Source organism: Nematolebias whitei, chromosome 11 (assembly GCF_014905685.2).
Source record: "Nematolebias whitei isolate Nwh7 chromosome 11, NemWhi1, whole genome shotgun sequence".
Lineage (NCBI taxonomy): Eukaryota > Metazoa > Chordata > Actinopteri > Cyprinodontiformes > Rivulidae > Nematolebias > Nematolebias whitei.
The window spans coordinates 36,593,995-36,621,245 of NC_056508.1; the positions used below are offsets into that span (position 1 = coordinate 36,593,995).

The window sequence follows — 27,251 nt, forward strand, 5'->3', positions numbered from 1 at the left end:
ACACACACACACACACACACACACACACACACACACACACACACACACACACATATACACATATATGTATATGTGTATATATACACACAAATATATACATAATATGCAAGCATACACACACACACACACACACACACACACACACAGATTTGGTGTGTGTACATTTGTAACATTTTGATAGTACATTTGTAAAAATATATTTAGGAATACATGGATATTTTGACAAATGACATATATATGATATATATATGATATATATATGATATATATATGTTATATATTTATTATATATATATATATATATATATATGCATAGAGAGAGAGAGAAGTTTTAGAGTAAATACTTAACTTGATGGTTTAAAAATCTAAGATAAAGAAGTAATCAAGTATTATTTCTCATTTATCTAAACAAATATATTTCAGTTTATTTTCATTTTATATGTGCAAAATCACATAATATATATTATGTGCACAAGAATGTGTATTACATGTTCACAAGATCACAAGAATGTGTATTACATGTTCACAAGAATGTGTATTACATGTACACTATAATGTGTATTACATGTTCACAAGAATGTGTATTACATGATGGGTACAAGCTAATTAAAATAAAACAATTAGTCTTTATACAAACAGGCCCCTTAAAATGTTTGAGAAAAAGCCCTCATGACATCATCATTGTGAGACTGTGCAGAAACACAAGCTTCTGAGGTTTTTAAAGTTTTCTTAAACATGAGAACAGTGCATAAAATTGTTAATGGTTTAGCACTAATCTGTTTTCAAATATTTGTTTTTCACCGTTCACCTGTCTCTGCGCTCCACCAGTCTATCCTAACAGAACTATTATTCCTGTTCAACGTTCAGCCTTTTCTCTGTTGCAGCCATCGCTCAACTGACTGCTGCTCCTGAGCATGTAAAATCTGCCAGTTACTTTATTGGTTTTAAAAATATTATGGAGAAATATCTGAAACCTACTCAACACTGCAATCACTAAATTATATTAGGTAATCAATCATATCACTTACTTTTTAATAGCAAGGGGAGTGGACATTGTTTGGTACAATTGTTTGGTAAAGAACTTGTTGTTTCTTTGCGTTTGGACGTTTAAATGTTTATATAACGTTATTATTTCTGGTGTAGTGCATCAAATGTTTGTACATTTACGTTATAATTGCACACCGTCTGAAATAAATAAAATGAATTGAACTGAAGTTAGCTTAACTATTTGATAAATGTTTTTCTTTGGAATTTGTAGGAAAGATATTATGTAATTGAGCCAGATTAAGTTACTAGCACTGCAAGCAAGGAAATCATATTTATCAAGTTGCTTCAGCTAAAATGGCGTAACCAGACACAAAACTGCATTGATTTCATCATCAGGTCGGCTGCTAACTGGTTCGAGCTCGAAGGTGCAGCCGACTGTTCGGCATCTTTCCAGGACTTTGAAAGCTGATCGGGCCTCCAACAATCCGTGCAAAATTCATACTCAATTACGTAACGCGAGTTTAGGTTATTTGTTATCTTCCACCTCTGCTTTTGTTGTGTCAACCGCACTTCTCTTCACTGGCAAACAAAACACTATTGTCAGTGCACTGCATGGAGTTAAACAAGACTCTTACAAAAACAACATTCCAAAAATGTTTTCAGTCACGAACCTAAGATCATATTTTAAAACAAAGCAATGAACAGTTCACATTTACAAAAGCAATTATAAAAAAAACAACAAATCAAAATAACAGAAACATTTGTTATAATAAATCAAAAGAAGTGACCAAAAAATGCTATCCAGAAAGTAAAAATCCATGTACTTACATTCACAAAGTCTCCTCCTTGTATCATGAAGTCTTTGATCACCCTAGAAATATCAAAATTATTAAGGTGATGCTTTAAATTTGCAGTTCTGGACAAACTGTACAGACATGCTACCATATAAGCCTTTTCACTTTTATTCTCACAATTCAGTTTAATTATATCGCACCACAACAGACGTCCTCTCAGGGCACTGAATAAAAACATTCCCGTACATTATAATTGCTAATTAAATTCAATTCAATTAGTAAAGTTATCTATCTAATCAAGCCATCAAAAGGACTCAATGTGTACGCAACACCTTTTTTTTTTTTAACAGTCTTTGAATTAATCCTGTCAAGGTGCACCACATAAATACACAATGACAGTTGTACTTGTTTTTCCCTCCTGCTGACGGAAACAAAGTATTTCCTGTTGACAGATTAAATTAACAAAACTGACTTTAACACCTGAGGCTAACAAACTGATCTGTCAGTTCCTCTTTGGCCACAGCCCTCTTACTCAGAAGTTTCAGCTTTTACAAAGAAACTCAACCAACTTCACTTTTTCAGTTTAAGGTTCTAACAAAAACAAAAAACAGGAATCTAATCGCAAATAACTAACATGATTTAATCATCACAACAGAAAATTCATTCAACCAAGTTCCTGGAATGAGCATGATAAAAGAAGGGGCAGAGGCAGGTTTGGTTATTTGTTTAATAGTTTTCTCTAAAGCAAACCTGTGTATTTAAATTAAATGTTTTAAATATTCACAAATAAATCACATTTTATTCGATTCATTTGTCTTTTACCATTCGTGCTCACTTCCTCCCAAGAGAATTAAAAAAAAAAACCCATAAAACTCCACCAGTGAATTATTTACTTTGATTTCCTTTTCTTTCCGTACATGTGGCCTTTTGTGAGGCGCTTTCATCAATTTGACGTTGTGGATTAATCCGAAGACAAAAAACTGAAATGAGGATTAAAGACAGAAAGCAAAGCTCAAAGGAATCCAAGAGTGCAGCCACTTATTATTATTCTCTGAATCAGCTAGGATGGTTTTGGAATACGATACCTCCTGAGAGGGAAGATCCTAATGTGAAAAGACCCAGACTTGCTGTGAAGATTAAATAATAATACAACTAAGTTGGGACCAGAGCTGCACATCATCACAAATGTATCATCATCTCAATATCAGTGAGGGCAATATCAATACAGCAAAGGTCTTATTGGACTGCAGTTGCACAGGTCATTATATTTCAAGTTCCATCATTCATGTTCTGCATAGTGATATATTTAGTCAATACAATGGACTCTCAATAGTCTTGATGCTCACACCTGGTTAGATAATCGTGATGACAAAAGAGAAAGTAATAAGTGTAAAAAATAAAATATAATAATAGAAAAAAAATAGAATTACCTTTATTGTCAGTATACAGAATGTACTGTATGAGATTGAGGAGCTACTCCATTTTAAGTGCATGGCAAATGTAGACTAACTGGGTTCCAAAATAGAAACATCAATGCTATATAAGTGTAAATAAACAAATATGCATGTGATATAAAAATATAGACTATAAATGAAAGTATATCAAACAGAGGTGGATATTGTGCATTGTTCAGACGGTCTAAACCAGGGGTGCCCAGTATGTTGATTGCGATCTACCGGTCGATCGCAAAGGTACTATGGGTAGATCGCATGGCATAAAAAATAAACAAACGTCATCCTCATTATGAGAGTTGTCATTTGATTGACATACAGGGCAACCCATCTGAGACCTGACCTTTTCTGACACATGCATGTGCATACAACCATGCAAAAATCTAGCAAGCTACCAAGTTGCCTAGTTAGCCTCCAATTTGTTTCTTCTAACCAAGATAGGGTATAAAACGAGGAGGACATTTTTTAAACAATGCCATAATCAAAGTGTGTTTGCCTCGTATGCTAGTCTACCATTGCTATTCCTAAGAAGGGAAATGAGGAGCGGCATTTTCAGACTTTAAAAACTGCGACACTGACTTCCTTCTGTAAAATGAGCTGATAAAGACAAAGGTGAAGGAACTAAAATCCCAGTTATCTGGACAGCAGTCGTTTATCTTACAGCTGACCATCCAGCTGACTATTCAAAACAGTTGAGAACCGAGGTGACAGCTGTTCTTGGAGATGTTCTGCGCTCTGTAGAGACAGCGGGAGATGGAAATGTCCATAAGGGCAGCCAACAATCTTCTGTGCTGTCTTGATCACCTTCTGGAGCCCATTGTCTTCTTCAGTGCAGCTCATGTACTGAGATACAGAAAGTTAGGAGGCTCTCAACGGATGAGCGATAGAAGGTCGAAAACTGGTTTTATCCAGGTTGTTCTTCCTGAGGACCCCAAGGAAGCGAAGCCGCAGCTGGGCCTTCTTGATGACAGTTGTGATGTTATCTGTCCAGGAGAGGTCAGTGGACTTCAAGACACCTAGGAACCTGAATGTGTGGACCCTCTCCACACACTCACTTGATATAGAAAGGGGTCAGGTCAGTTTTGTGCTTCATGAAGCCCACGATGAACTACTTTGTTTTCATGATGTTCTGTACCAGATTGTTCTCTGAGCACCAGGCAGTTAAGTTGTACACCTCCTCTCTGTATGCTACCTTGTCTCCCTTTGAAATTAGTCCAACTGCTGTAGTATCATCTGCAAATTTGATGATGTTGTTTTTGTGGGCCAGAGACTACAGTCGCAGGTGTAAAGGCAGTACAGAAGGGGACTCAGCACACAGCCCTGTGGTGAACTGGTACTCAGTATGCAGGTAATAATACTAATAATAACTTTGTTAATCCCCAAGGAGACATTCATTCTTTGCATTTTTGCCATCACACATGTGGCGCAGAAGGATGCCACTTAAGATATCCGGGGAGCAGCTAGAGGGTTAAGGGCCTTGCTCAAAGGCCCACAGTGGGGTAAATAAGGATGGAGGCAGATTTGGACACATAACCTTTTCTACCCAAATTTTATGCACTCGTCTGGAGATTCAAATCAGCGACTTTCCAAACACAGATTCGCTTTTGCTTATTTATCAGTTAAATTTGTCATCATATTAAATATTACACATAACAAGTTTTTCAAATATAGTGCAGCCCTTGTTGGGATGTTGTGCAAAATTTAACTTGAATCTAAAAATTGCATAACTTTTTTAATATGAGGAAATTTTGCATATTCTGGCAGCAACACATCTAAACAGGTTTTTTTTTTTTTTTTTTTAACAAGTCTGTAAATGCTTAGAAACTGTGGTTTTCGGGGAGAATGTTGTCCAGTTCTTGTCTGATGTAGCCGTTCAACAGTCCTGGCTCTTCATTGCTGAATATTTTTGTTTTGCTGGATGAGAGCATATTCTCTTCTAAAACCTGTAAATACTTTTCTGAATTGAAGCCTTTCCATGTGTAAGTCTCCACTAGAGTTTGCAAAGTATGTCAATATTTTTGTTTAACAAATTTAATGAGTTGTTGCCAACAGTATTCTTCACTCCCGTAAAGCTTAGACTGGCGTTGTTTGCACGGTCTCTCCCATGGCACCTGCTGAAGCTTTTAACTCCCTCAGACTACTCAAGGGTGTCTTGGCCTCTCCCACTTTACTCTTTCTTGCACGGTCAGATGGGGACGTTGGTAATGCTTTTTGTATCCAACCCAGACTTGTACTTTTTCAAAGATCTTTTCACAGAGTTGAATTATGACATCACATAAAATAAGTTTTTGGTTAAAGTCAATTTGTGATTCGTGATTAATTTATGCCAGAAATAAACGCCTAAACATTCAAGGGGTGAATGCTTTTTGAAGACATTGTATATTTGTATACAAATAAATGGTGAAATGTATACACATCCTCTTTCAACTTTCAGGTATTACAAATAAGGAACTAATGAAAAAAGAGCTACCTACAGCAGCCATTTTGCTGCAGGTGCGTTGCTGTGCTTGGGATTACCGTCACATTGCATGACAAAGCAAAGAAGCTGATCAAACAGATTGTCTTACATGGGAGTCTAAAATGTCACAATATAAAGTCATGACTGACTTGGTGACTACCTAGTAACACTCACAAAGCTGCCAAACCAGTCCAGTTCATCAACCTCCCACAGCTGTGCTTCACAGATGGTATGAGGTTTTTGTGCAGGGAATCTGTTTTGTGTCAAACTGTCAAGTTTATTTTTTTTTGAGGGGAGGTGTTGATCAAGAAAATCTTCCAGACGTGCCGTACTTGTTCAGTCACTTAATTATCTCAATGACTATGACTGCTATTATCAATACCTTCAACTGCTAATTTTCTAAAGCCTGTAGAACTATTTCTTGGAACAATAAAAAAACAGAAGCTTTCCTAGAAAGTCCACACCTTGAAATGGTGGCGAGTGTCCAAAATATTTTTATACTTTTGAAAAATCTTTCTTACTTTGTACCATAATAGTCTTCTTCTTTGGGCTGTTTTCTTCAGGGGTTGCCACAGTGAGCGAACTCGCACAAAGATTTTGCAATTGTTTTTACGCCAGATGCCCGTCCTGATACAATCACAGTCCTCAAGCTGCCATCCAAGCCTGGGGAGCAGCTGGGGACATTATAGCTCTTTCCTGATTGACTGGCAGCTACATCCATCCATATTCTACTACTAATGTGGTAAGGTAATAAGGGCAACACCCGGTTCAGGAGGAAAACCCAGACATCCCCAGTGACACTCTCCACCTCTGCCTGGGGCAAACCAAAAACATTCCCAGCCTATAAAGGATATAAAATTTCTCCAGCGAGTTATGGGTCTGTTGCAGGATCTCCTTCCAGTGGCATAACCCTGGAAAAATTCCAAAGGGAGGCACCCTAATCACATGTCCAAATCACCTGAGCCTATCCTGTCCATACAAAGGAGCAGCGGCTCTAATCTGAGCTCTCTATCTCTAAAGCTCTAGGGGTCTTTGAGGCTGAGCCTGGTCATGAAGATCATTTTAGCCGCTTGTATCCAGGAACTCATTTTTTTCACTCACGATCCATGCTTCAGGACCACGGGTGAGGTTTGGAATGCAGACGGACCAGTAAATTGAGAAAAATTCCTTTCAATTCAACTCTTTCCTCACCACAACAGAAAAAAAGGAACTCCCTCATCACTGAGGATGAGGCCCTGATCTGTTGACCCAACTCTTGCTCCTTTCTACCATCACTTGTGAACAAGACACTCAAGACACTGTAACTTTGCTTGAGGCAGAGACCCATCCCAGACTCGGAGGGTGCATTCCTGGCAGCAGAAGCTGCTTCCCAATATCACTCATCAGTAATGTCAGTGTCAATTTATTTACATAGCACATAAAAACAACAAAAGCTGACCAAAATGATTTACAATTTAGTCAAAATAAAATGAAAGTAACAAGAACAAAAAACATACATCTTGTGCCACCCAGGAAGAAGAAGGATGAAATACAACTACAATAAAAATGATCTGGTTCATTTTCACCATTTCAACTGGTTCTCAAACTCTGCAAGGATCAAACACCAAGGAAGAAAAAAAGATGAGATTTGAGTCAAGAATTGAGCCTAGATCAGGTCTCTCTTGTAAATGAGTCCCCGAGGCTCAATGGGATTACCTGTCTAAATAAAGGTTGAATGAAAATTTAAAAGTCTCAACAGTCTCTGCAGTCTTTAAGTTATCAGGCAAACTGTTCCACAATTTTGGAGTAGCAACTGCAAAAGCCTGATCACCTCTGGACCTTAGTTTGGATCAAGGGACATCTAAGAGGAGCATTACTGTAAAAAAATTGTACTTAAGTTACTGTCCGATTTAAATTTTGAGGTTTTTTTTCCCACTACTAAGTTATGAGGCTCCTAGTGAAAACGGATGTATCTGGAACAAAGTCAGCTTCAACTACCGGTGCCTGTCCTTGAGAGAAATGAGGCTCCTGGCACCTTTTTATCTGGTCCAGTGTAGTTGAAGATGCTGGGTGCAGAAGATCTTTGGCTTCCTGCAGCAGGGCTTCACTGATGACCACAGGAGAACTTATATAGATGGTAGTTTCTCTGTTTATTAACAGGTGGTATGGGGGAGCACTCCCCTGCAGTGACTGCGGGGCCAGACCTTTTAAGACTTTAAAAACAAGCAATAAAATTTTAAAATCAACCCTGAAGTGGATAGGAAGCCAGTGGAGAGAAGCCAGGACAGGGGTTATGTGTTCATGTTTTCCAGTTGCTGTTAAAAGATGAGCTGCTGCATTCTGGACGATTTGTAAACGATGCAGAGATGATTTATCTAAACCAACATACAAAGCATTACAATAGTCCAAACAAGAGCTTATTCATTCAACCTTTATTTAGACAGGTAAATCCCATTGAGCCTCGAGGACTCATTTACAAGAGAGACCTGATTTCAACAAAGAATGATGACAACAATGGCCAACAGCGACAACAATAGACAGTTATAAAAAGGCATACAGATTTTTTTTAACAAATAGGATGGCTAAAAAAAAAAAAGAAAAGTAACAAAAAACAGCTATATGCTAAGGCAAATGTAGAAAACTAAAAACAGGAACATGTCTGCATTGGTCCCTGACAGGAGTCCAATAGATTCTTAAAGCCACTTAGAGAGGTCAAGGTTGAGAGCTTCAAATCTTTTTGTAAGATATTCCAGGAAACAGGAGCGGAGTAGGTGAAGGCTCTTTTGCCTAGTTCAGTTCTCACTGAGGGAACACTGCAGGTAATAAAGTCCTGAGAGCGCACGATGTAGCTGCACTCACACAGAGACATGTAGGAGGAGATGTATGAAGGCAGCAGACCAAGAAATGATTTAAAGATGACAATGTACCAGTGAGAGAGTCTGCGAGAAGTTAATGATGTCCAGTTAAAGTGAATACAGGGTGCAGTGGTGGGTACGATAATCACAGCCAGTTATGAATCTTAGTGCACCATGATAGACAGCATCCAACATCCGCAGGGTGCTTGTAGGAGCATTCGTGTAAATAATGTCACCGTAATCAATGGAGGGAGGGACGGTCACAGATACAAGGCGTTTCCTAGCATTCAGTTAGACAGGATCTGTTTCTGAAAAAGAAACCCAGTTTAACTTTCAGGTTTTTTTTACCTAGTTTTCCACATGAAGCTTAAAAGAGAGATGCGAGTCGACCAAGATACCCAAATAATATTATAAAAGCACGAATCACCTTTTCAAGGTCTCTGAAAGGGAGACAAGACTTCACCTTGGCAATAAGTTTTAGATGGAAGAAACTGGATTTCACAACTGCATTCATCCGTTTGTCCAATTTAAAAGCACTATCGAAAATAACTCCCAGATTCCTGACAGTGGAGTGGCTGTATAAAGCCAAAGGGCCAAGAGTGTTACATTTATCAAAGCTGATGACTTAAATTTTATTTTCATTTAAATTCAGAAAATTTAGTTAAATCAGACTTTATTGTCCTTTAGACAGTTCAAGAGTGGTTCCAGTGGAGTGACCCTGTCTGACTTAATGGGCAAAAACAACTGAGTGTCATCAGCAAAGCAATGAAAAGGGATGTAATGTTTTCTAAAAATGGACCCCAAAGGTAACATGTAGAGATTAAATAGCAGTGGACCTAAAATAGACCCTTGAGGGACACCACAGATTAAAGGAGCTGCAGATGATGAACATTCCCCTAAATGAAACAGAAACAACTCCTGTCAGTCAGGTAGGATCTAAACCAAGATAAAACTGTTACTTTGATACCAACCACCTGCTCAAGATGTGGTCCACAGTATCAAAGGCAGCAGAAAGGTCTAAAAGCACTAAAACAGCAGAGCTTCCTGCATCAACGGTTAAAAGAAGGTCATTAAAACTCTTAAAAGGGCAGTCTCTGTGTTGTGGCCTGATTTAAAACCTGAATGGAAATTTTCACCTATGTTGTGTGTAGTTAAAAACCTCCTACGTTGATTAAAAACAACTTTGTTTAAAATTTTCCACAGAAAAGGCAATTTAGAAATAGGTCTATAATTTAAGAGCACTGCTGGGTCAAGATTTTTATCTTTATGAGTGGCTGCACCATAGCATGTTTAAAAGAAGCTGGAATGAGGGGGACATGTTATAACCAGGACAACAAATGGACTGAGAGTTTGAAAAACTTCCTTAAACAGACGAGAGGGAACACTGTCCACAGGTGAATTAGAAGGCTGCATATGATGCACAATGTCCTTTAAAACAGCAAGTTACTGGCTCAAACTGTCCAAAGGCAGCTGAAGAAGGAGGAAGTAAGGAGGGGTCTGTGTAAAATTGCATTGAGGAGGGTCTCAGAGCAGAGATTTTATGAATAAAAAACTCTACAAACAGTTCACACGGTGCAGGAGATTAAACGATATGATCAGCATCACAAGGATTCACAACAGTTAAAAACATTAAAAAGAACCTGAGATCTGTGACTGTTGTTTAAAACCACATTAGATTTTAAAAAAGCAATCTTAGCAACTTTAACAGCTCTCTGATAATTTGATAAGCCGTTTTTAATGATGTCCAGGGAAACTTATTATTAATATTATTAGTGTTTAGCATATATCTTGGATTGTTTAGCGTACCATTTGGCGTTTGTTTAGCGTATATCTTAGATTCTTATTTACGTTTTACTTTATACTTTATATTTTGCTATTTTGGGGTGTAACTGGGACCCTGTGTACATAAATTCATTCCACCTCATGCACCACATGTGATGGTAATGATAATAAAGTTGACTTGAACTTGCAGTCTGTCCTTTCTCCATTTCCTCTCAGCTCGTCTGCAGACGTCTGCACTGACGTCTGAGCATGCGGGTGGATTCGCTCTGCCAGTTGACATGACTTGGCAATGAGTAAACACCATATTTCTGCTTTTTTAAAGACATTTACATTTGTCAATAATCAGTTATTTAAATGCATTTGATGTCAAGCACCTGGCTACTACTTACCGTTTTAATTCCAGTGTCTTTGAAAAACTGATTCAGTATTTTTTTAACATAAATACTGATGTACTGCTATGTGAAAAGGCTGTTCATCCTTAGCTGTCCTTGTGCATTTTATGATACCCAGAGGCTTTTCTTTGCTTTACTTTGTCCTAACGTGTAAAAACTGAAAATGATTTTATAAAAGTGAAGTTAGAACTGAAAGCAGCCCTTCCTGTCAGTTCATCCTTTGTTTTTTAAGATATTTCTTCAGCCTCCTTCACATGAGTTTGATTCATCAACCTGCTTAGCATAGTTGGAAACTCAAAAATGGGCAAGTTATCAAAATGTGTGGCTTTATAGCACTCTTTTCAAGAGTAAAGAATAAGCTGTATTTTATGCGGTGTTGTTTTACCTGTGGAATGTGCAGCCTTTAAAACCAATGGGAACACCATCCTTCCTGTAAAACAAAAACAAACTAAAATGTTAGCTATGCAGATAAATTATTTACAGAAAAACAAAAATCTATTACTTAATCCCCATGTTTGTCATTTGATCTGTTAGAAAGAAAAAGGATTAATTCTAAATAAACTAAAACATAGATAAATTGCATTAAAAAAAAGAATGCTGCATGAGGATTTACACAATAAAAATGATTTTTTTTTAACAAGATAGCAGGAGAACATGAGACCATGTTTTGATATTTCACACAATGTGTGGGGCGGTAAATGCTTTTAATCAGAGCAAAAATGACCAGAGAGTATTACATTGCATTAATATCACATCTAATAATCCATCTATTTTCTTTGTGTGCAGGGTTGCGGGGAAGTCTCTACGGTCATTGAATGAGAGGCGAGGCACACCCTGGACAGGTACAAGTCCACAGCAGAACAGTGCAGATCCAGTGTCATGTTTAACAGACGAATGAACAATTGAGGATCAAAAGCCTTCTTTGGTTTTCTCTAAATAAAATCATGTTGGAAATGGAATATTAATTCAATGCAATTCAGCTTATTTATATAGCACCATATTACAACAACATTGTCTCAGGACACTTTACAGGAACATTCACATACATAGAAAAGCCAATTAAAGTTCTCTATCTAAGGAAGCCTTAGATCGAGAACTTCCCCCTTATTAGATAATGACAAGAATTAGACTTTGTTTTTGTTTTCATATAGTTTGGTATTTGTGTTTCTTAAAGTGTTTTTGAAAGACTTACACCTCTATCAAGGCTTCTATCAGATCATTTATCAACTGGTTTGCTAAGAAGGAAGTGGGACGCTAAAATGAAAGAATTAATTTACTGGATTATTGAGCATGCATCAGGATAATTCATTTACTGGCTTACCGAAACTCTCCTGTGCAGAACTGCCTGCAAGAAAAAAGAAAAGAAACAAACGTTGCCTCGTTCTAGTTGGCACACAGAATAAACACAGAAGCACGTGATGCAGATGATATTAAAAATATATATACATCAACAGACGACAGCCTTACCGAAAATTCTCAGCCGTCTTTGGAACCACATCGGCAAACAGCTCAACTTTCATCCGTCCAACATCCTGGTAAATGAGGAGAAACAAACAAAAAAATAATAATAATGAAGAAAGGAAAAAAAGAGGTTCAAGAATACAAAAACTGCAACAACAAAAATAAAATAATAATGTTGGGTCTAAATTAAAGACACAGACACAAAGAGTGAGATTTTTCTTTGCAAAGAGGAAAGAGACTCTCTTCAAAGTTCTGCTTCCTTCTTTTGCTCTTTTTACTCATTTCACACAAGCAGTAGGCATGATTGTATAGACGGATCATCAGTCCACGTCACTTCCGGGTCACTTCCGGGTATACTGCGCATGTAAGTTGCACCAACCGTTTTGATAAAAACAATCAAACGTGCAAGTTTTACAGAATTCCTTCAACTCGCACGATTGCAAGACACCAGAAGAAGCGATTGGAACGAGCAGATGATTAAAAATGCAACAATCTGCAGCGAGCACTTCATATCAGGTAAGGGCTGCCTAGCCAACAAGCATCGTCCTATATACAAAAATATGAACTATTGATCACTCAAATACGAGTGTACCTAGCTTACAAGCTAAAATATCTTAGTTTGTTGATGCTGAGTGGAGTTGCTAATCATTTGTTTATTTGTTTATTTTTATTTAGAAATTTATTCATTTCATTAAAAACAAAATAACTATATACAATAGAAAACAAAAATATATATACAATCAAAAAATAAAATGAAAGGCAGCAGAAGAATAAATCATATCTGCCCCTTTATTCCCAGAATATATTCAAACACATTTACAAAAAAAATAAGCAAAATAAAAACAACATCAACTCAAACAACAATTTGTATAGACACACATTATACTTTACCATATTCCTTCAGAAAACTAACTTTTAACATTTTCTTAAATATGTACAAAGATCTGGCAGTTTGAACATCATCCTTCAGACCATTCCTATTCCCTGAATTTTAGTAGACCGCTCCTTCAAACTGGTACGAAACCAACGCTTCACAAACATCTCTATCCCCTTAAAATAAAAACCACTCTCCCTTTTAACAAAATTTACTCGGATATTTGAAGGTAGTATGTTTTTGTGAGCCTTATACATAAACTGTAAAATATTATAATCAACCAAGTCATAGAATTTTAATATCTTCAGCTGATAAAACAATGTATTTGATGAATGTCTATAATCTTTTCTAATGATAATTCTTAACAGCTCTTTTCTGTGAAATAAAAATAGGATTTGTAATTGTTTTACATGCTTTACCCCAGACTTCAATACAGTAAATTAAGTGTGGGACAATTATTGCGTTATACAACATAAACAGTGCTTTATCATTGAGTAACTCCCTTACTTTGTACAGTACTGCAATAGATTTAGCTTTTTTTGTTCTTAAATTATTTATGTGAGGTTTTCATGTCAGTTTTTCATCGATGATGACACCCAGAAACTTGTTGTTACCGTTTAAAGTTGTATGCTAACACATGCTATGCCAGTTAGCGCTGGCCAACCGTGTGCTGTTTTCATTAACGTCAGTCACTGGAATACACTTTATTTGTACAGGAGTGGCCTCTGAAGACATCGACACTCCTGACTTTGTCACGTCCATCTTCTTCTACTCTACAAACCCCGGCGAAGACGGCAATGGAAAATTGGAGCGGTAAATAGAGGGATTACTGACTCTAACTGAGGCTGTAATAAACCTGTGTCTAACAAAGTAAAGTGATGCTTTCAAGCTGTACCTAATGATCGTTCTCTTCTGTGTCTCAGCTACAAGAGAAAAAGACAAAGGGATGAAACCCCCAGCAGATGTCCAAACAATGGACCATATTGCCCATCCTCATGAAAACTGCGTTTAGGGCTCACCAATAAGGATATTGCGTTCAGATTTAAAGCTACTGAATGTGACATTTCCAAAATTTTGAGAAATTGGCTCCCTGTTATGTCTCAGGCCCTATTTACACGGACACGATGGGGGAAACGTAGGTTTTTTTCGTATGTTAATTAGAGGAAAAGATCCGCGTTGACACAGTCGTATTTTGGGTTTGCATGCATCCGCAGGATTCCCCCCGACCCTCCCGAATCCGCTGTAGTTACCATGCCGGGTCATTAGATGGCGCTGTGAATTTTGTACCTTTACCTAATGCGCATGCGTGCTGCCTCGGCACGCTGTTTCCTGTGAGCTAAAAAGCTCTGCTAACGACATCTTAACAAGTAAAAGCTGGATTTTGGCTGGATTGTGGATAAAAAGAGTCGACAGATTTGACGCCAAGCGGGACAGCTTCGTCTAACAGCTCCACACCGGTCACTGAGTGGACCAGAACCGAGTCGACAATGTTGGACTTTACGCCATGATAATCAGTAGCTGGTTTACAGCAGCACCTGGAATCTGAACTAGATTAACTACGAGATTATAAATATATTCCATCAGTCGTAGTTCAGAAAGCAGTGTATCTGCCGCCATGTTGATAGAAATATAGCGTCTGTCCGTGTGTACATGTGCGCATGTGGTTCAACACAAAGCCTCAGCGGGAGATGTTTACATTACCAGCGGGGGGTCAGCGAAAAACCTCCACTCTGGAAGGTGGGTTCAGAAACCTCCGGATTCAAAGAGGGGGGCCACTGGTGTCGTGTAAATGATCAGCAGAACCGCAGAGAGAAAGCTGCGGATGCACTCAAAATATGCACCGTGTAAACGGCCCCTCAGACTTTAACCTCTAATCTATCTATTAGATGACATTGTAACTGTGTGTGCAGCGTTAAACATTTGGGACTGTATAGTCCCTAGAAAATAAACTGTAAATATCTTGTTCAAGTATTCAAGAGTTAAGGATACATCAAAAACTTTTATTTCTTGTTTGTACATAAGTAATGTCATTAAAAAGTAACAACAAAATAACTTTTTTTTTTAAACGTGCACACAGTGATTTGAAGGAAAAAGTTCAAACCGAATGTTAACAGGAAAAGTTACAATAAATATGTCAAAGTGGATTGTTTTTAGCTTCTTTCTTTTACACGGTCACAGTAAATCTCAGGTAGATTATTACTTTGTATGAATAACTGTTCATTTATGTGGAGGACTGATCATCTCTGGCTGGCTGCACGAGTGTATCCTGCTGGCTCCAAATCACAAAGTCGCAAGACTGGACACCACACGCTGTGAAGCTGAACTTGATAATAGTATTCATGGTTCTTCTTGATATGTAATGAGCAGCAACTAGTCACCTTTTCAACATCGTGTAAAAAAATGTATAAAATAAAAAACAAAATAAAAATAACGCGCACAGAGGCGGGTCTGAGCGTTTTCAATTTACATCTCTCAGTAAAACGAGTCACATAATCTGTCACAGTTGTAACTTTCATTTTAATCGACAGCTCCTGGTAATAAACAAATAAATATAAAACCTCAAATAAGCAACAAATAAACCTGGTCTTGTGTGGGGGTTTTCTTACAGTTTCGTGTTTTGTTTTTTTTGTGTGCGATTTTTTTTTTTTTTAATCGCCGAGCGAAAAATGTCTTTTTTTAAGACAACTTGTCATGTTCACTTTAGCCTGACAAATATCAGTCAGCCACCAAGACATCGAGTGTATTTATAGTTTTAATAACAAATCTATCAGAAGAGCTGTGAAGATGGACGCCTCTGTGCGCCCTCTCGATAAAGGGGAGCAGAATTTCGCACAGGACACCGGCTCTTTCTGCATTATGGCTGAGCGCGCATCCGCAGTGTTGATAAACAAATAATCCGTCTATAGCGTGATCAATACAACATTGTTTACACATTTAGAGCATTTAGGGTCATAGTCTGTTTCCAAGGGAAGTTCAAAATAAAAGTACAGGGTGACATTAGCAGAGTGACATAATTTCACAACATACAGTGCCTTGCGAAAGTATTCGTCCCCCTTGAACTTTTCAACCTTTTGCCACATTTCAGGCTTCAAATATAAAGATATAAAATTTTTAATTTTTGTGAAGAATCAACAACAAGTGGGACACAATTGTGAAGCGGAATGAAATTTATTGGATGTGTCAAACTTTATTAACAAATAAAAAACTGAAAAGTGGGGCGTGCAATATTATTGGGCCCCTTTACTTTCAGTGCAGCAAACTCACTCCAGAAGTTCAGAGAGGATCTATGAATGATCCAATGTTGTCCCAAATGACTGATGATGATAAATAGAATCCACCTGTGTGTAATCAAGTCTCCGTATAAATGCACCTGCTCTGTGATAGTCTCAGGGTTCTGTTCAAAGCGCAGAGAGCATCATGAAGACCAAGGAACACACCAAGCAGGTCCAAGATACTGTTGTGGAGAAGTTTAAAGCCGGATTTGGATACACAAAGATTTACCAAGCTTTAAACATCCCAAGGAGCACTGTGCAAGCAATCATATTGAAATGGAAGGAGTATCAGACCACTGCAAATCTACCAAGACCCGGCCGTCCCTCTAAACCTTCATCTCGAACAAGGAGAAGACTGATCAGAGATGCAGCCAAGAGGCCCATGATCACTCTGGATGAACTGCAGAGATCTACAGCTGAGGTGGGAGAGTCTGTCCATAGGACAACAATCAGTCGTACGCTGCACAAATCTGGCCTTTATGGAAGAGTGACAAGAAGAAAGCCATTTCTCAAAGATATCCATAAAAAGTGTTGTTTATAGTTTGCCACAAGCACCTGGGAGACACCAAACACGTGGAAGAAGGTGCTCTGGTCAGATGAAACCAAAATCTAACTGTTTGGCTACAATGCAAAACGATATGTTTGGCGTAAAAGCAACACAGCTCATCACCCTGAACACACCATTCCCACTGTCAAACATGGTGGTGGCAGCATCATGGTTTGGGCCTGTTTTTCTTCAGCAGGGACAGGGAAGATGGTCAGAATTGATGGGAAGATGGATGGGGCCAAATACAGGACCATTCTGGAAGAAAACCTGTTTGAGTCTGCAAGAGACCTGAGACTTGGACAGATATTTATCTTCCAATAAGACAATGATCCAAAACATAAAATCAAATCTACAATGGAATGGTTCACAAATAAACGTATCCAGGTGTTGGAATGGCCAAGTCAAAGTCCAGACCTGAATCCAATCGAGAATCTGTGGAAAGAGCTGAAGACTGCTGTTCACAAACGCTCTCCATCCAACCTCGTGAGCTCGAGCTGTTTTGCAAAGAAGAATGGGCAAGAACTTCAGTCTCTCCATGTGCAAACCTGATAGAGACAAACCCCAAGAGACTTGCAGCTGGAACTGCAGCAAAAGGCGGCGCTACAAAGTATTAACGCAAGGGGGCCGAATAATATCGCACGCCCCACTTTTCAGTTTTTTATTTGTTAATAAAGTTTGACACATCCAATAAATTTCATTCCACTTCACGATTGTGTCTCACTTGTTGTTGATTCTTCACAAAAATTAAAAATTTTATATCTTTATGTTTGAAGCCTGAAATGTGGCAAAAGGTTGAAAAGTTCAAGGGGGTCGAATACTTTTGCAAGGCACTGTATATTTGAACAAGCTGTTATGTTGGTGGGAGGTTTAAAGGTCACAAGTGCTGAAAACTTTTTTCTCTGGAACTTTCCACTGAAGAGGTCACTGAAAGGAGCATGAAATGAAATGATCACAAAAGAAAACATAAAAATAAACATAAAATAATTGAGTGTAAAGCACAAAAAGAATATAAAACGAACTGTTCCAACAAATAATAGTTCTATTTTCTGTTATTAAATTTTAAAAACTTTATTCTCAGTTTACAATGAGATTTTTTTATTGCTTTTTTTTCTTTATATGCTAATTTATTTCTGTATCCTTTTTTGAGTTTCCTCCGTATTACATTTTCTGTACGTACATTCATGCACGCACATCTTATATTTCTGAAAGTATTCTTGCTTCATGATACAAATACTGAATTCTCTTTCAGAGTTTACTGGACGGCTTATCCAACAATCAGACTGATAGCTCATGTTTTTAATAAGGAACTTATTTTCTGGAAGCAGAGGTGTAATGAGGAAACAGAACTTATGGTAAATAAGCACGACAAGGTGCAAGAACAAAAATATGGAAATAAATAAGCATGAATTAGCAGATAAACTATGTAATTAAATAGTACAATGATTTTTTTTTTTTTACTTTTTTAGAAAACTAAAAAGTAAATTTTAGAGAAATATATGCAGAACAAAAGTAAATCAACAAAACAAGACAACATTTTTAATATAAATACATTTTTGGGCTCTTTCAGTGCTCTTAAAAACCATTTGTGTCTAGGAAATACATCAGAGTAAACAACGCCCATGTATCTTCACTAAAAGTGAACTAACCAGCTACTGATAACTAAAACAATGACTTTTTTTTTTCCTGGTTCCCAAAAATGTGAAGCCAAGCTTCAGTATTTTTTCTTTTGGTTCTGATATTAATTACTAAAAGAACAGTAAAATACATAGTATCTAACTAATATGCTGGTATTTTGTATTGAACATTGTTGAATTTATTTAACTAATACAACTCAATACAGCAATATGAAAAGGTGGCTGAAGACAAAAGGAAGTCCGAACAAAAGCAGGTTTGTTTTTTGGCATTTCTGCAAGTTGAGAACGCCGACTTACCAGTGTTTTAGCGTGCTGGACTCAAGCACTACTCTAAACTGTGAAGAGCTGGACGACCGTTTGACATGTCTGCTCACATGTCAGACTCTGGCACAGTCGACAATGCCAAAAAGCAGGTTAAAAGACAGCTTTTTCCAAACATGCAAATGTGATGAAACCGACACTTTAGACTTTTGTAAACTAAGAAGTATAACTAGTGTTTGTTCTGACAACGATACGAGGGCAGGTAGGTTCCTTTAATAAAGAAATTCTTGTGATTTTTGTTAATTCCTGGAAGCAGATTGAAGGTGAGATGATGCATCGCTTGAGATCATTTTGCACAAGAACAAAAGGTCATCTAACAATCAAGCCGATGAAATCAAACATCGGGACATTTTTCACGAACACATCCCGCCTCGCTGGTACACTCACCATTTTAGTCAAACCTTGGAAACAACGTTTTAAGTCATCATATTGCAAATGTTTGCATGGCCCTTTAGTGCTTGCAGTATGTGTTGTGTAGGACTCAGCTAATACCATGTACAGCCAATAATTACTTTGTGGCATTGAAATCCAGCTGGTGGTTTATGAGATATTTTGCTAACAAACAGGGTTGAGTCAAGAGTTGACGACAAGGCAAAGGTGTCTCAGTGTGTTACACTCACAGTATGTGTTGGGGGCAATGCTACGCTACTACGCCGATTTTTAACTCAATATCTGTAAAACAGCTATTTTTGTGTATGGAAGATTGTTTTGTTGTGGCGGCCATCTTGATTTAGGTCGACTCCAAATGGTAATTAGATGTCAATCCAATGAATACTTTCTGAAAATGTTTAATAAAATCTATTCAGTCATTCAGGATCGGTCCAACTGTCCCCCTCTTACAATGCTATTATTGCTAGTATCACTCAGCCCCCTGTGAACAGCAAGCGGCCATCATGGCACTAACGACCAATTGTTAAGCTGATGGTCCTCCTTTATCATGCAAACAACTAGCTCTGGATGTCACCAACAAACTGGTTGATCCACTATGAGAAGGTGATATTCATAGTTGCCAAGTCTGCTTATTATCAGAGACTTTGAGCTTGATTTTTTCTAAAGGTGCTTGTAAATCTTGTGAGCTGCGGGTTGTGGTTTTTATTGGGCTTGACTTTCTTTCCGAGTGAAACTAGTTGATTATCTCCCAGCTCCGCACAATAAACCAAAAGACAAGTGGTCGTAGGTAGTTTGTCCCTTCCACGTCCTCGTTTCCTGTTTATCGCTCCCGCCCAAGTTGGAGAGGTGGGAGCACACACCCCAAACACGCATACTGTGGCTGACCACTAGGGGGCTCCACTCACACGCAGATGTCAGGATGTTTTGTTTTTCAAAATATGTAGAAAAAATTACACATGCAAAATGTATTTTTTTATTAGAGCTTAAAAGTATGTTATTCAAAGTGTTTAGCATAATTTTGCAGTTGTTTATGTGTAATGCCATAATAAATGTATATTTATACTGTTTTAAAACGGCCTCTGTTTTACACAATGTGGTGGGTTGCCAGTTGGGCTTGTTTTCATAAAGCTGGTTCCTTGTTTCGATTGCGAGATCTGGCAACACGTGCTATTTATAAGACTGACTTTATTGCAGCTCCTCAGACTGACAAAGTCTTTTTGGACAAAAAACGAAACGTTTCAACAAGAAGAATCCGTCCAGCGGACCTGACTTTACTTTGTTAGACTTTTCTACCTGAATTATTGAACATGCATCAGGATAAGTCATTCATGATATTTTGCTAAAGGTGCAAATAAACAAACAAACCCAAAATGCATTCAGCAGTTTAAAACATTTGGAACCCTTGTTGAAACATCTCACCTCTATGTGAACTAGGTGTTAAGAGCTTTAATCAGGTCAGAACCATTGTCTTTTTTTTCCAAACTGAGGTAAACAGGTATTCCTGCTCATAGTCTGTCCACAGAAGCCTGCTTCAAAAGAGCTGAACTACACCTTAAATAATTCCCACTGAACGCAAACCACGCCAGACAACAAACAAAGCCAAAACTGTCAGCTAAAGTTGTGTTTCTGAGAAAATGTTTTAGGCCTACATCATTAAACACAAGAGTCACTTTCTGAGAATTGTGGTGAAACCATAGACTGACAAGGTGGAGACAAACAAAACCCTGCGAAGGGTGAGGCTCCAGCTCCACCTCCTCTCAGAAAGGGCTGCGTTTTCACCTGTGTCGTCTGCTGCGGGACATGCAAATCAATAGGAGGAAGTTACCCATCGGACATATGGCCATGGAAACAAATAGAATTCCTCGAACACATGAAAGGTGTGTTTGAAAAGTGGCCATTCAAAATGGGGAGGCGGAGCCACGAAGAGAGAACTCTGAGAAAAGTGCTCCACCTGCCTCCACCTCCACAGCAGCCACAGTGTTGCAGATGAGAGAATGCACAGCATCCCGTCGGACAAGCAGAGCTACTGAAACTCACCACACCAGAAACACGCCGAGCAGAGCGGCACTGCTGCAGAGACACCACCATTTCACCTGGTAAGACTCAATGTTTTTTAGAGGTAAGCTCATTAGTGAGGTTTAAAGGCACGCCAAATTAAAAGGTTCGATGACGGTATGAGCTTCAGTGCTTCTGTGGAGGTAAGTATTTTGCACCAAGTCAGAACTGATAGCTTTTATCAAAACTGCTGTTAGGACAAATGCAGACTACCCTTAAACAATTCTGCATGTACCCTTTTGTGCTGAAACTGTGCGACGCTTTTACAAAATGCATAACATTTAAAGTCCAAGTATTTAAAGAGATTAGTTGTTCATGTAAACTCTGCTAAATATCCTGTAAAACTCAACTGGATTTTTTTTATATATCGTAGCAATGGAGGAATAAACATACGTATTTTTAAAAAAAGGCAATAAAAAGTACATTTGTTAAAAAAAATAAAATACCAGTAGGCGACAATATGTAAGAAAAGCGAGTCTCAGACAAAGTTCTAAGTGAACGGGGCAGTCTAATGCAGGTGTGGTCGTGTTTAATTCCTGCAAACTTAAAAACAAGGCGATGTCTTTTTCTTTTACGCTGTGAGGAAACGCCAACATGGTCCAACCAGAAGACTTTACGGACCAAAATATTTTTTAATAAGCCGTCTTAAACAAAAACACGCCCCAGCGTGCAGTGCTTTAGAAACCTCTGATTTGAAAACGAAGCAAAATGAAAGAAATTTACATGAGACGGAAGACGCCGAGATCTTAACAGGATTACTGATATTAATAATTAAACAAAACACACACAAACAACCATGAATATTTTTACTAATTAGTGACATACTTTGCAAGACTATACTTAAAATATTTGTAAAGCATAGTCAATTATTAACCGTTTTCGAACATAAACACTAATAAATTATAGTTTTGCTGATAAGTAAACATTGCTGTCACTCCCATTACATTGTTTCCTGCTGTCATGAGTCGGGAACATTTAATAAACGAGTTATTCCCTCCTTTATTCCTACATGTATAAAGGCAAAGATGTACAAGTTACGTACTTTATCCTCCAGACTACTGTGTGTTGTAAATGACACTCCTGTTTTCACACCCTCACTAAGCTTTTTATCTACAGCTGCACAATTTTAAAGTCTTGTGGTGAGAAAAGCAAATCAAAATTTGATCATCATCATCATTTCTGAGTAATTATAGAAAAACTTTCAACAATGCAAAATACTACGAACTTTAGCGCACACACACACTTTAAACATTTCTCTTGTAGATGTAATAGGTATGAAATAAAAAGCCTCAAGTTGGTTGATTTAAAAATGACTTTTTTAATAGTATAATACAAAGTCCTGGCGATAAAGTAAAACAAAAAAAGGAAGTAATAAATTGAAACAACAATTTTTAACGACGGTAGTGTTAAGGCTTTTGCCATAAAAAAAAAAAAAAATAATAATTTAAAGTGTGTGTGATCCGTATCAAGTTGTGTTTCCACCTCATTCTTCTCAACGTGGAACTTGTGACATTGAACACTTCAATTAAAGTTCCTTCTCCTTTTCAGCATTAACAAAATGTAAAAAGTGATTTTATTTCCTTTTGTAAGTAAAAGGTTTCCGAGGAACGTTAAACGTTCTTTTTAATTAGATGATCTCAGAACGCTTTCAGTAACGGACTGTGTTTTCTTTTGTCTTTGCAGTATTGTCTGGAGATTCCATCGACATAAATGCTGCCAGAATTGCCACCGCCTTTGGAAAACAGCCAAACTGTAAAGATGATGGCCGTGCTGGAGAAATGGGAGGCTTCCGGCCTTCACACAAACAACAACGAGAAGTATTTCTGGCTTTTACTTTTCAAGCTGGGACTGGACGTGGCTGTCTTCTACGCATGCTGCCCAAAACAGTATACCTTCTTTTTAAATGTGAGCAGCCTGTCCATTGTAGTGGCTGACTTTCTTCTTACATTTTTTATGGGTGCCGTGTGGCTTCTTGGAACCGAGGGATCTTTTGCGTCAGCTTGCCTCCTCTTGGGCAAAGCCTCGGCAACATATGGAGTGCTCCCGCTCCCCATGGTAGGCCTGGGCTTAATAGACTACTGTTTCCACAACACCTTTTTGATCAACCACACGGCGCTCAGCAAGCTGCTCAAGAATGTGATCTTGACAATGCTGGTATGGATGACAGCTCTCGTTTACTCTTTTGGCTTCTTCCACTCGGAGCCGATGCGAGTGAGTTACATGACGGAGATCAAGGTGTTGGTCTGTAAGGTGGAAGAGTCAACAGCAATCACCGTCATCGTTTTGGGACTTTTTACTGTGACGTTTTTCATGATGCTGCCATTTTGCTCAAGGATTCCCCAGTGGGTGAAAGAGGCTGACAAGATCTATGAAGCTCGTGAGGAACGGGAGAAAACGACAAGCGACCTCTTCGTCACGTCAACCTGGAACAGAAACAACCCAGAAACAACCGGCAAGGAGGAGCAACTCCTCGAGAAGCATGTCTGGATGCGGCCGCCTCTGTGGTCCAGTCTTTTGCTGGGCTTTCTGATATTTTGGATGCCGTATCTTGTTGTGACCGTATCCTGTCTGCTCTGTGGCTTTGCCGTACCTGCATACATCTCTGTCAACCTTCTGTGGCTGGAGTGCACCAACAGCTTCCTGGTTGGACTCATCTTCTGGGTAAAGAGCAATATTAGGGGCCCGTACATTCACTTACCAGAGAACGTGTGCTCGTGGCAGATTTACTGGCAACTGAGCAAAGGCACAGCACAACCTGAAGCCCCTATAGCCGTGCTTAACCCACCACAGGTAAACAAAAAGGCTTTGCTCTACGTGTAAGGAAACACCAAACGAATGCTGACTTGACTGCCTCCGCCCAGAGTTAGGAAATGAGAGTGTGGATCTCATGAGAATGAGCCAGTATCTGTAAACAGTTCACTGCTGTCGAAATGTAACTGCTTCAACTGGCTCGTTTTTTTACAAAACATCTATAACTCTAGAGGGGCAAAATGCTGCAGCTGAAAATGGACTTGAAATTTTATTTAAAAAAAGCTGCAAAACAAAAAGTTGCAAAGCTCAACTTTTGTAAATGTCTGAAACAAAGAAAGTTCGACTTGTAAATAGACGTGTATACTGCAGGACTATTTAAGCTTGTGATGGAACTACCGTACATGCATTCTCTTTTTATTTGGTTTTAAATATATACGTGTTTTTCAATTAAAAATAAAAAAACGTTGATATTTTCCCTTCTGTGCATGTTTTACTCATCTAAACGCTGCTCTTCCTTGAACCCTGACTTCAGTTGAGTGTTGGGCAACTCTCAGGTTCAAACTTCAGATGAACAGCTCTAATTATGATTACAAAAACAGCAGAAGTTAATAATCATATTATTTAGATAACGCCAGACATATTTTATTTTATTTTTTTCACCAAAATCAGCTGCATACTCTGAGCAAAAAGTCTTGAAACACCAATTACACTTTGGTAACATTACAGACGTGTTTTTGTGCTAATCTTGATGCTTTTTAGAAGAAAATGATCAACTGATCAACCACCTGCCCCACAGGAATACACCATTAAAACACTGAATAAAAGTCAAACAGCACACACAGTTATGATGAAGCAGATAAGCTGGAATGTTTATAGGTAAATTAAATACATAAACTAATATTTAACTCGGTGACTAACACACCATAACAGAAGATCAAAATCATGTTTTAAAGGCAGAAGTGGCACAAAAAGGCCTCAATATTCCACTTTTAAATAAACTTATTTTATATGTGAAATATAATTCCCCCATTCATTTATTCATGAAAAGAATAACAGAATCATGAACATCCTTCAGGACTAGTCATTCTATCAATTTTAACAGAAGTTATAGGATCTGAATGTAGCTTTGCTGGCAAGATGGTTTCCTTCAAAATAAATAAATAAATGGCGTAACAATTGTTGAAGAAATGCCCATCACTAGAGCCGCAGCAGTTTTGGTTACAACAACAACAACAACAACAACAACAACATTTATGTGCAACCTCATGCAATTTTACAGGTCATGCTCAGAGTATGGGTTTAGAAAGACTCTCAGGTACTAATCTCTTAAATTGAGAGTTAATGTTTTGTTGTTGTTTTGTTTTCAAAGGTCACTTGGTTGTGGAAGCCATCTTGAACCGAGTTGGCTCCAAAAGTTAGTCAGTTTCAGCTTTACATCCAAATGCAGACGCAAGCAAAACCATTATATTGTTGGCCTTTCATCAGCGGGTGAGAATTAGATTGTCTTATTGTTGCCTCACCCACTTTGTGGAAGTTTAAAGCAAGCTTTGGTCAAAGTTTGATAAAAGAAAATAAATTGTAAATAAATAAAAAATGTTCTTGATTTGATCATGTTCATGTTTTTTTTTTTATAAAACTGCAAAAAAAAAAAAAAAAAAAAAAAGATAAGTTCGAAAAGCAAACCCAGCGCTGTACCTGCAAATTTCAATTCCATGGAATAAAATTGTGAGGTAAGATTTTCAATTCAATTCAATTCAGTTCAGTTTATTTATATAGTGCTAAGTCGCAACAGAAGTCATCTTAGGACACTGAACATAAACATTCATGTATAAAAATAATTAGTTAACAGAAACATTAATATATATAAAAAGTAACATTATTTATCTGAGGAGCAGACTGCTTTGAGTTTAATTTTATCGCAGACTCTTCTTGAGCAAACATGAAGGCGACAGTGGAAAGGAAAAACTCCCTCATGAGGAAGAAACGTTTAGCAGAACCAGGCTCAGGACAAACGGCCATCTGCTTCGACCGGCTGGGTTTGGTAGGAACAGATACACAATGGCAGGTCAAGAATCACTTGTTAAAATAGAAATAATATAAAATGAAAACTATTCAGTTTTAGCAAATCATTTAAGGAAATGAGGTAAATTTGTCCTCTAGTAGTCTAAGCTTAAGGCAGCATGTCAAGTCAACCCTAACTATAGGATTTATCAAAAAGGAAAGTCTTAATCCCAGTCTTAAAACTGGACAATGTGTCAGCCTCATGGACAGAAACTGGAAGTTGGTTCCACAAGAGAGGAACCTGATAACTGAAAGATCTTCCTCCCATTCTGGTTTTGGAAACTCTAGGAACCACGAGTAAACCTGCAGTCTGAGAGTGAAGTGCTCTGTTAGGAAAATATGGAACAATAAGATCTCAAATATAAAAGGGAGCCAGGTTGTTGAGCTTTGTAGGTTAGAAGTAAAATTTTGAATCCAATTCTGGATTTGACAGGGAGCCAATGGAGCGAAGCTAAAACTGGAGAGATAGGATATCCTTGTAAAAGAGATTGATGATCTCAGTGGATTTATTCCTGGTAAAATAAAGCAATGAAAATAAATAAATAAATAAATAAAAAAAAAAAATAAAAAATAAAAAATATATATATATATATATATATATTATCTCTCTTACTAACTCCAGTTAAGACTCTGGCAGCAGCATTTTGGATCAATTGAAGACTTTTTAAAGAAGAATTTGGACACCCAGATAACAAACCATTGCAATAGTCCAGTCTAGACGTGAGTGAGCTAAGATTTTTTACATTTGGAACCATACGGTGACACAACAGGACTGTGATGAATGTGACTAAACAAATAATCCCAAATGAAAAAAAAAAAATTATAATAATTAAGTTTATTGCAACTCTTCTCTCTAATTTATCTATTTAGCCTGTACTTTTACCAGTAACACAGTTCTTATTGTACTTTTTGCTAGAAGAAAGTCCATAAATTTGAATTTTCAAACAGCTCCTCATAATGTTAATGTTCACTAGGCAATAATGGGATTAATGTCCTAGCCAAAATGGAGCCAAACTGATATACTTCTGACTTAAAATTACTACTTCATTCAGAGTGATTGTTTTTAAAGATTTTAGCTTATGTAGTGAATTGAACAATTTAAAAAATTGCCTGTAAATGGCCATAAATTCAAATTTTTGTTGCCACAAATGGCTCATTGTCTTCTAATTAAAGAGGGATTCAGAAGG

At 37.8% G+C, this 27,251-nt stretch overlaps 2 protein-coding genes across 2 annotated transcripts in view; one reads left to right on the forward strand and one right to left on the reverse strand.

The window, feature by feature from the left end:
• ppih (peptidylprolyl isomerase H (cyclophilin H)) overlaps nt 1-27,251 on the reverse strand; it is a 34,428-nt gene that overhangs the window by 2,875 nt on the left and 4,302 nt on the right. Inside the window, exons 2-5 of the mRNA XM_037684290.1 lie at nt 12,166-12,230; nt 12,020-12,043; nt 11,084-11,128; nt 1,816-1,858 (exon numbers count right to left, since the gene is read on the reverse strand). Coding sequence (XP_037540218.1) covers nt 1,816-1,858; nt 11,084-11,128; nt 12,020-12,043; nt 12,166-12,230 — 177 coding nt within the window. The remainder of the gene's footprint in view (nt 1-1,815; nt 1,859-11,083; nt 11,129-12,019; nt 12,044-12,165; nt 12,231-27,251) is intronic.
• Nucleotides 21,169-24,107, forward strand: si:dkeyp-100a1.6 (probable G-protein coupled receptor 160). Its single transcript, XM_037684289.1, has 2 exons — nt 21,169-21,293; nt 22,936-24,107. Exon 2 carries the CDS (start codon nt 22,963-22,965, stop codon nt 24,070-24,072), a length of 1,110 nt encoding a protein of 369 aa, XP_037540217.1. The 5' UTR covers nt 21,169-21,293; nt 22,936-22,962; the 3' UTR covers nt 24,073-24,107.

Coding starts and splice junctions, on each gene's coding strand:
- si:dkeyp-100a1.6 (XM_037684289.1), top strand. CDS start 22,963: ATGCTGCCAGAATTGCCACCGCCTTTGGAAAACAGCCAAACTGTAAAG.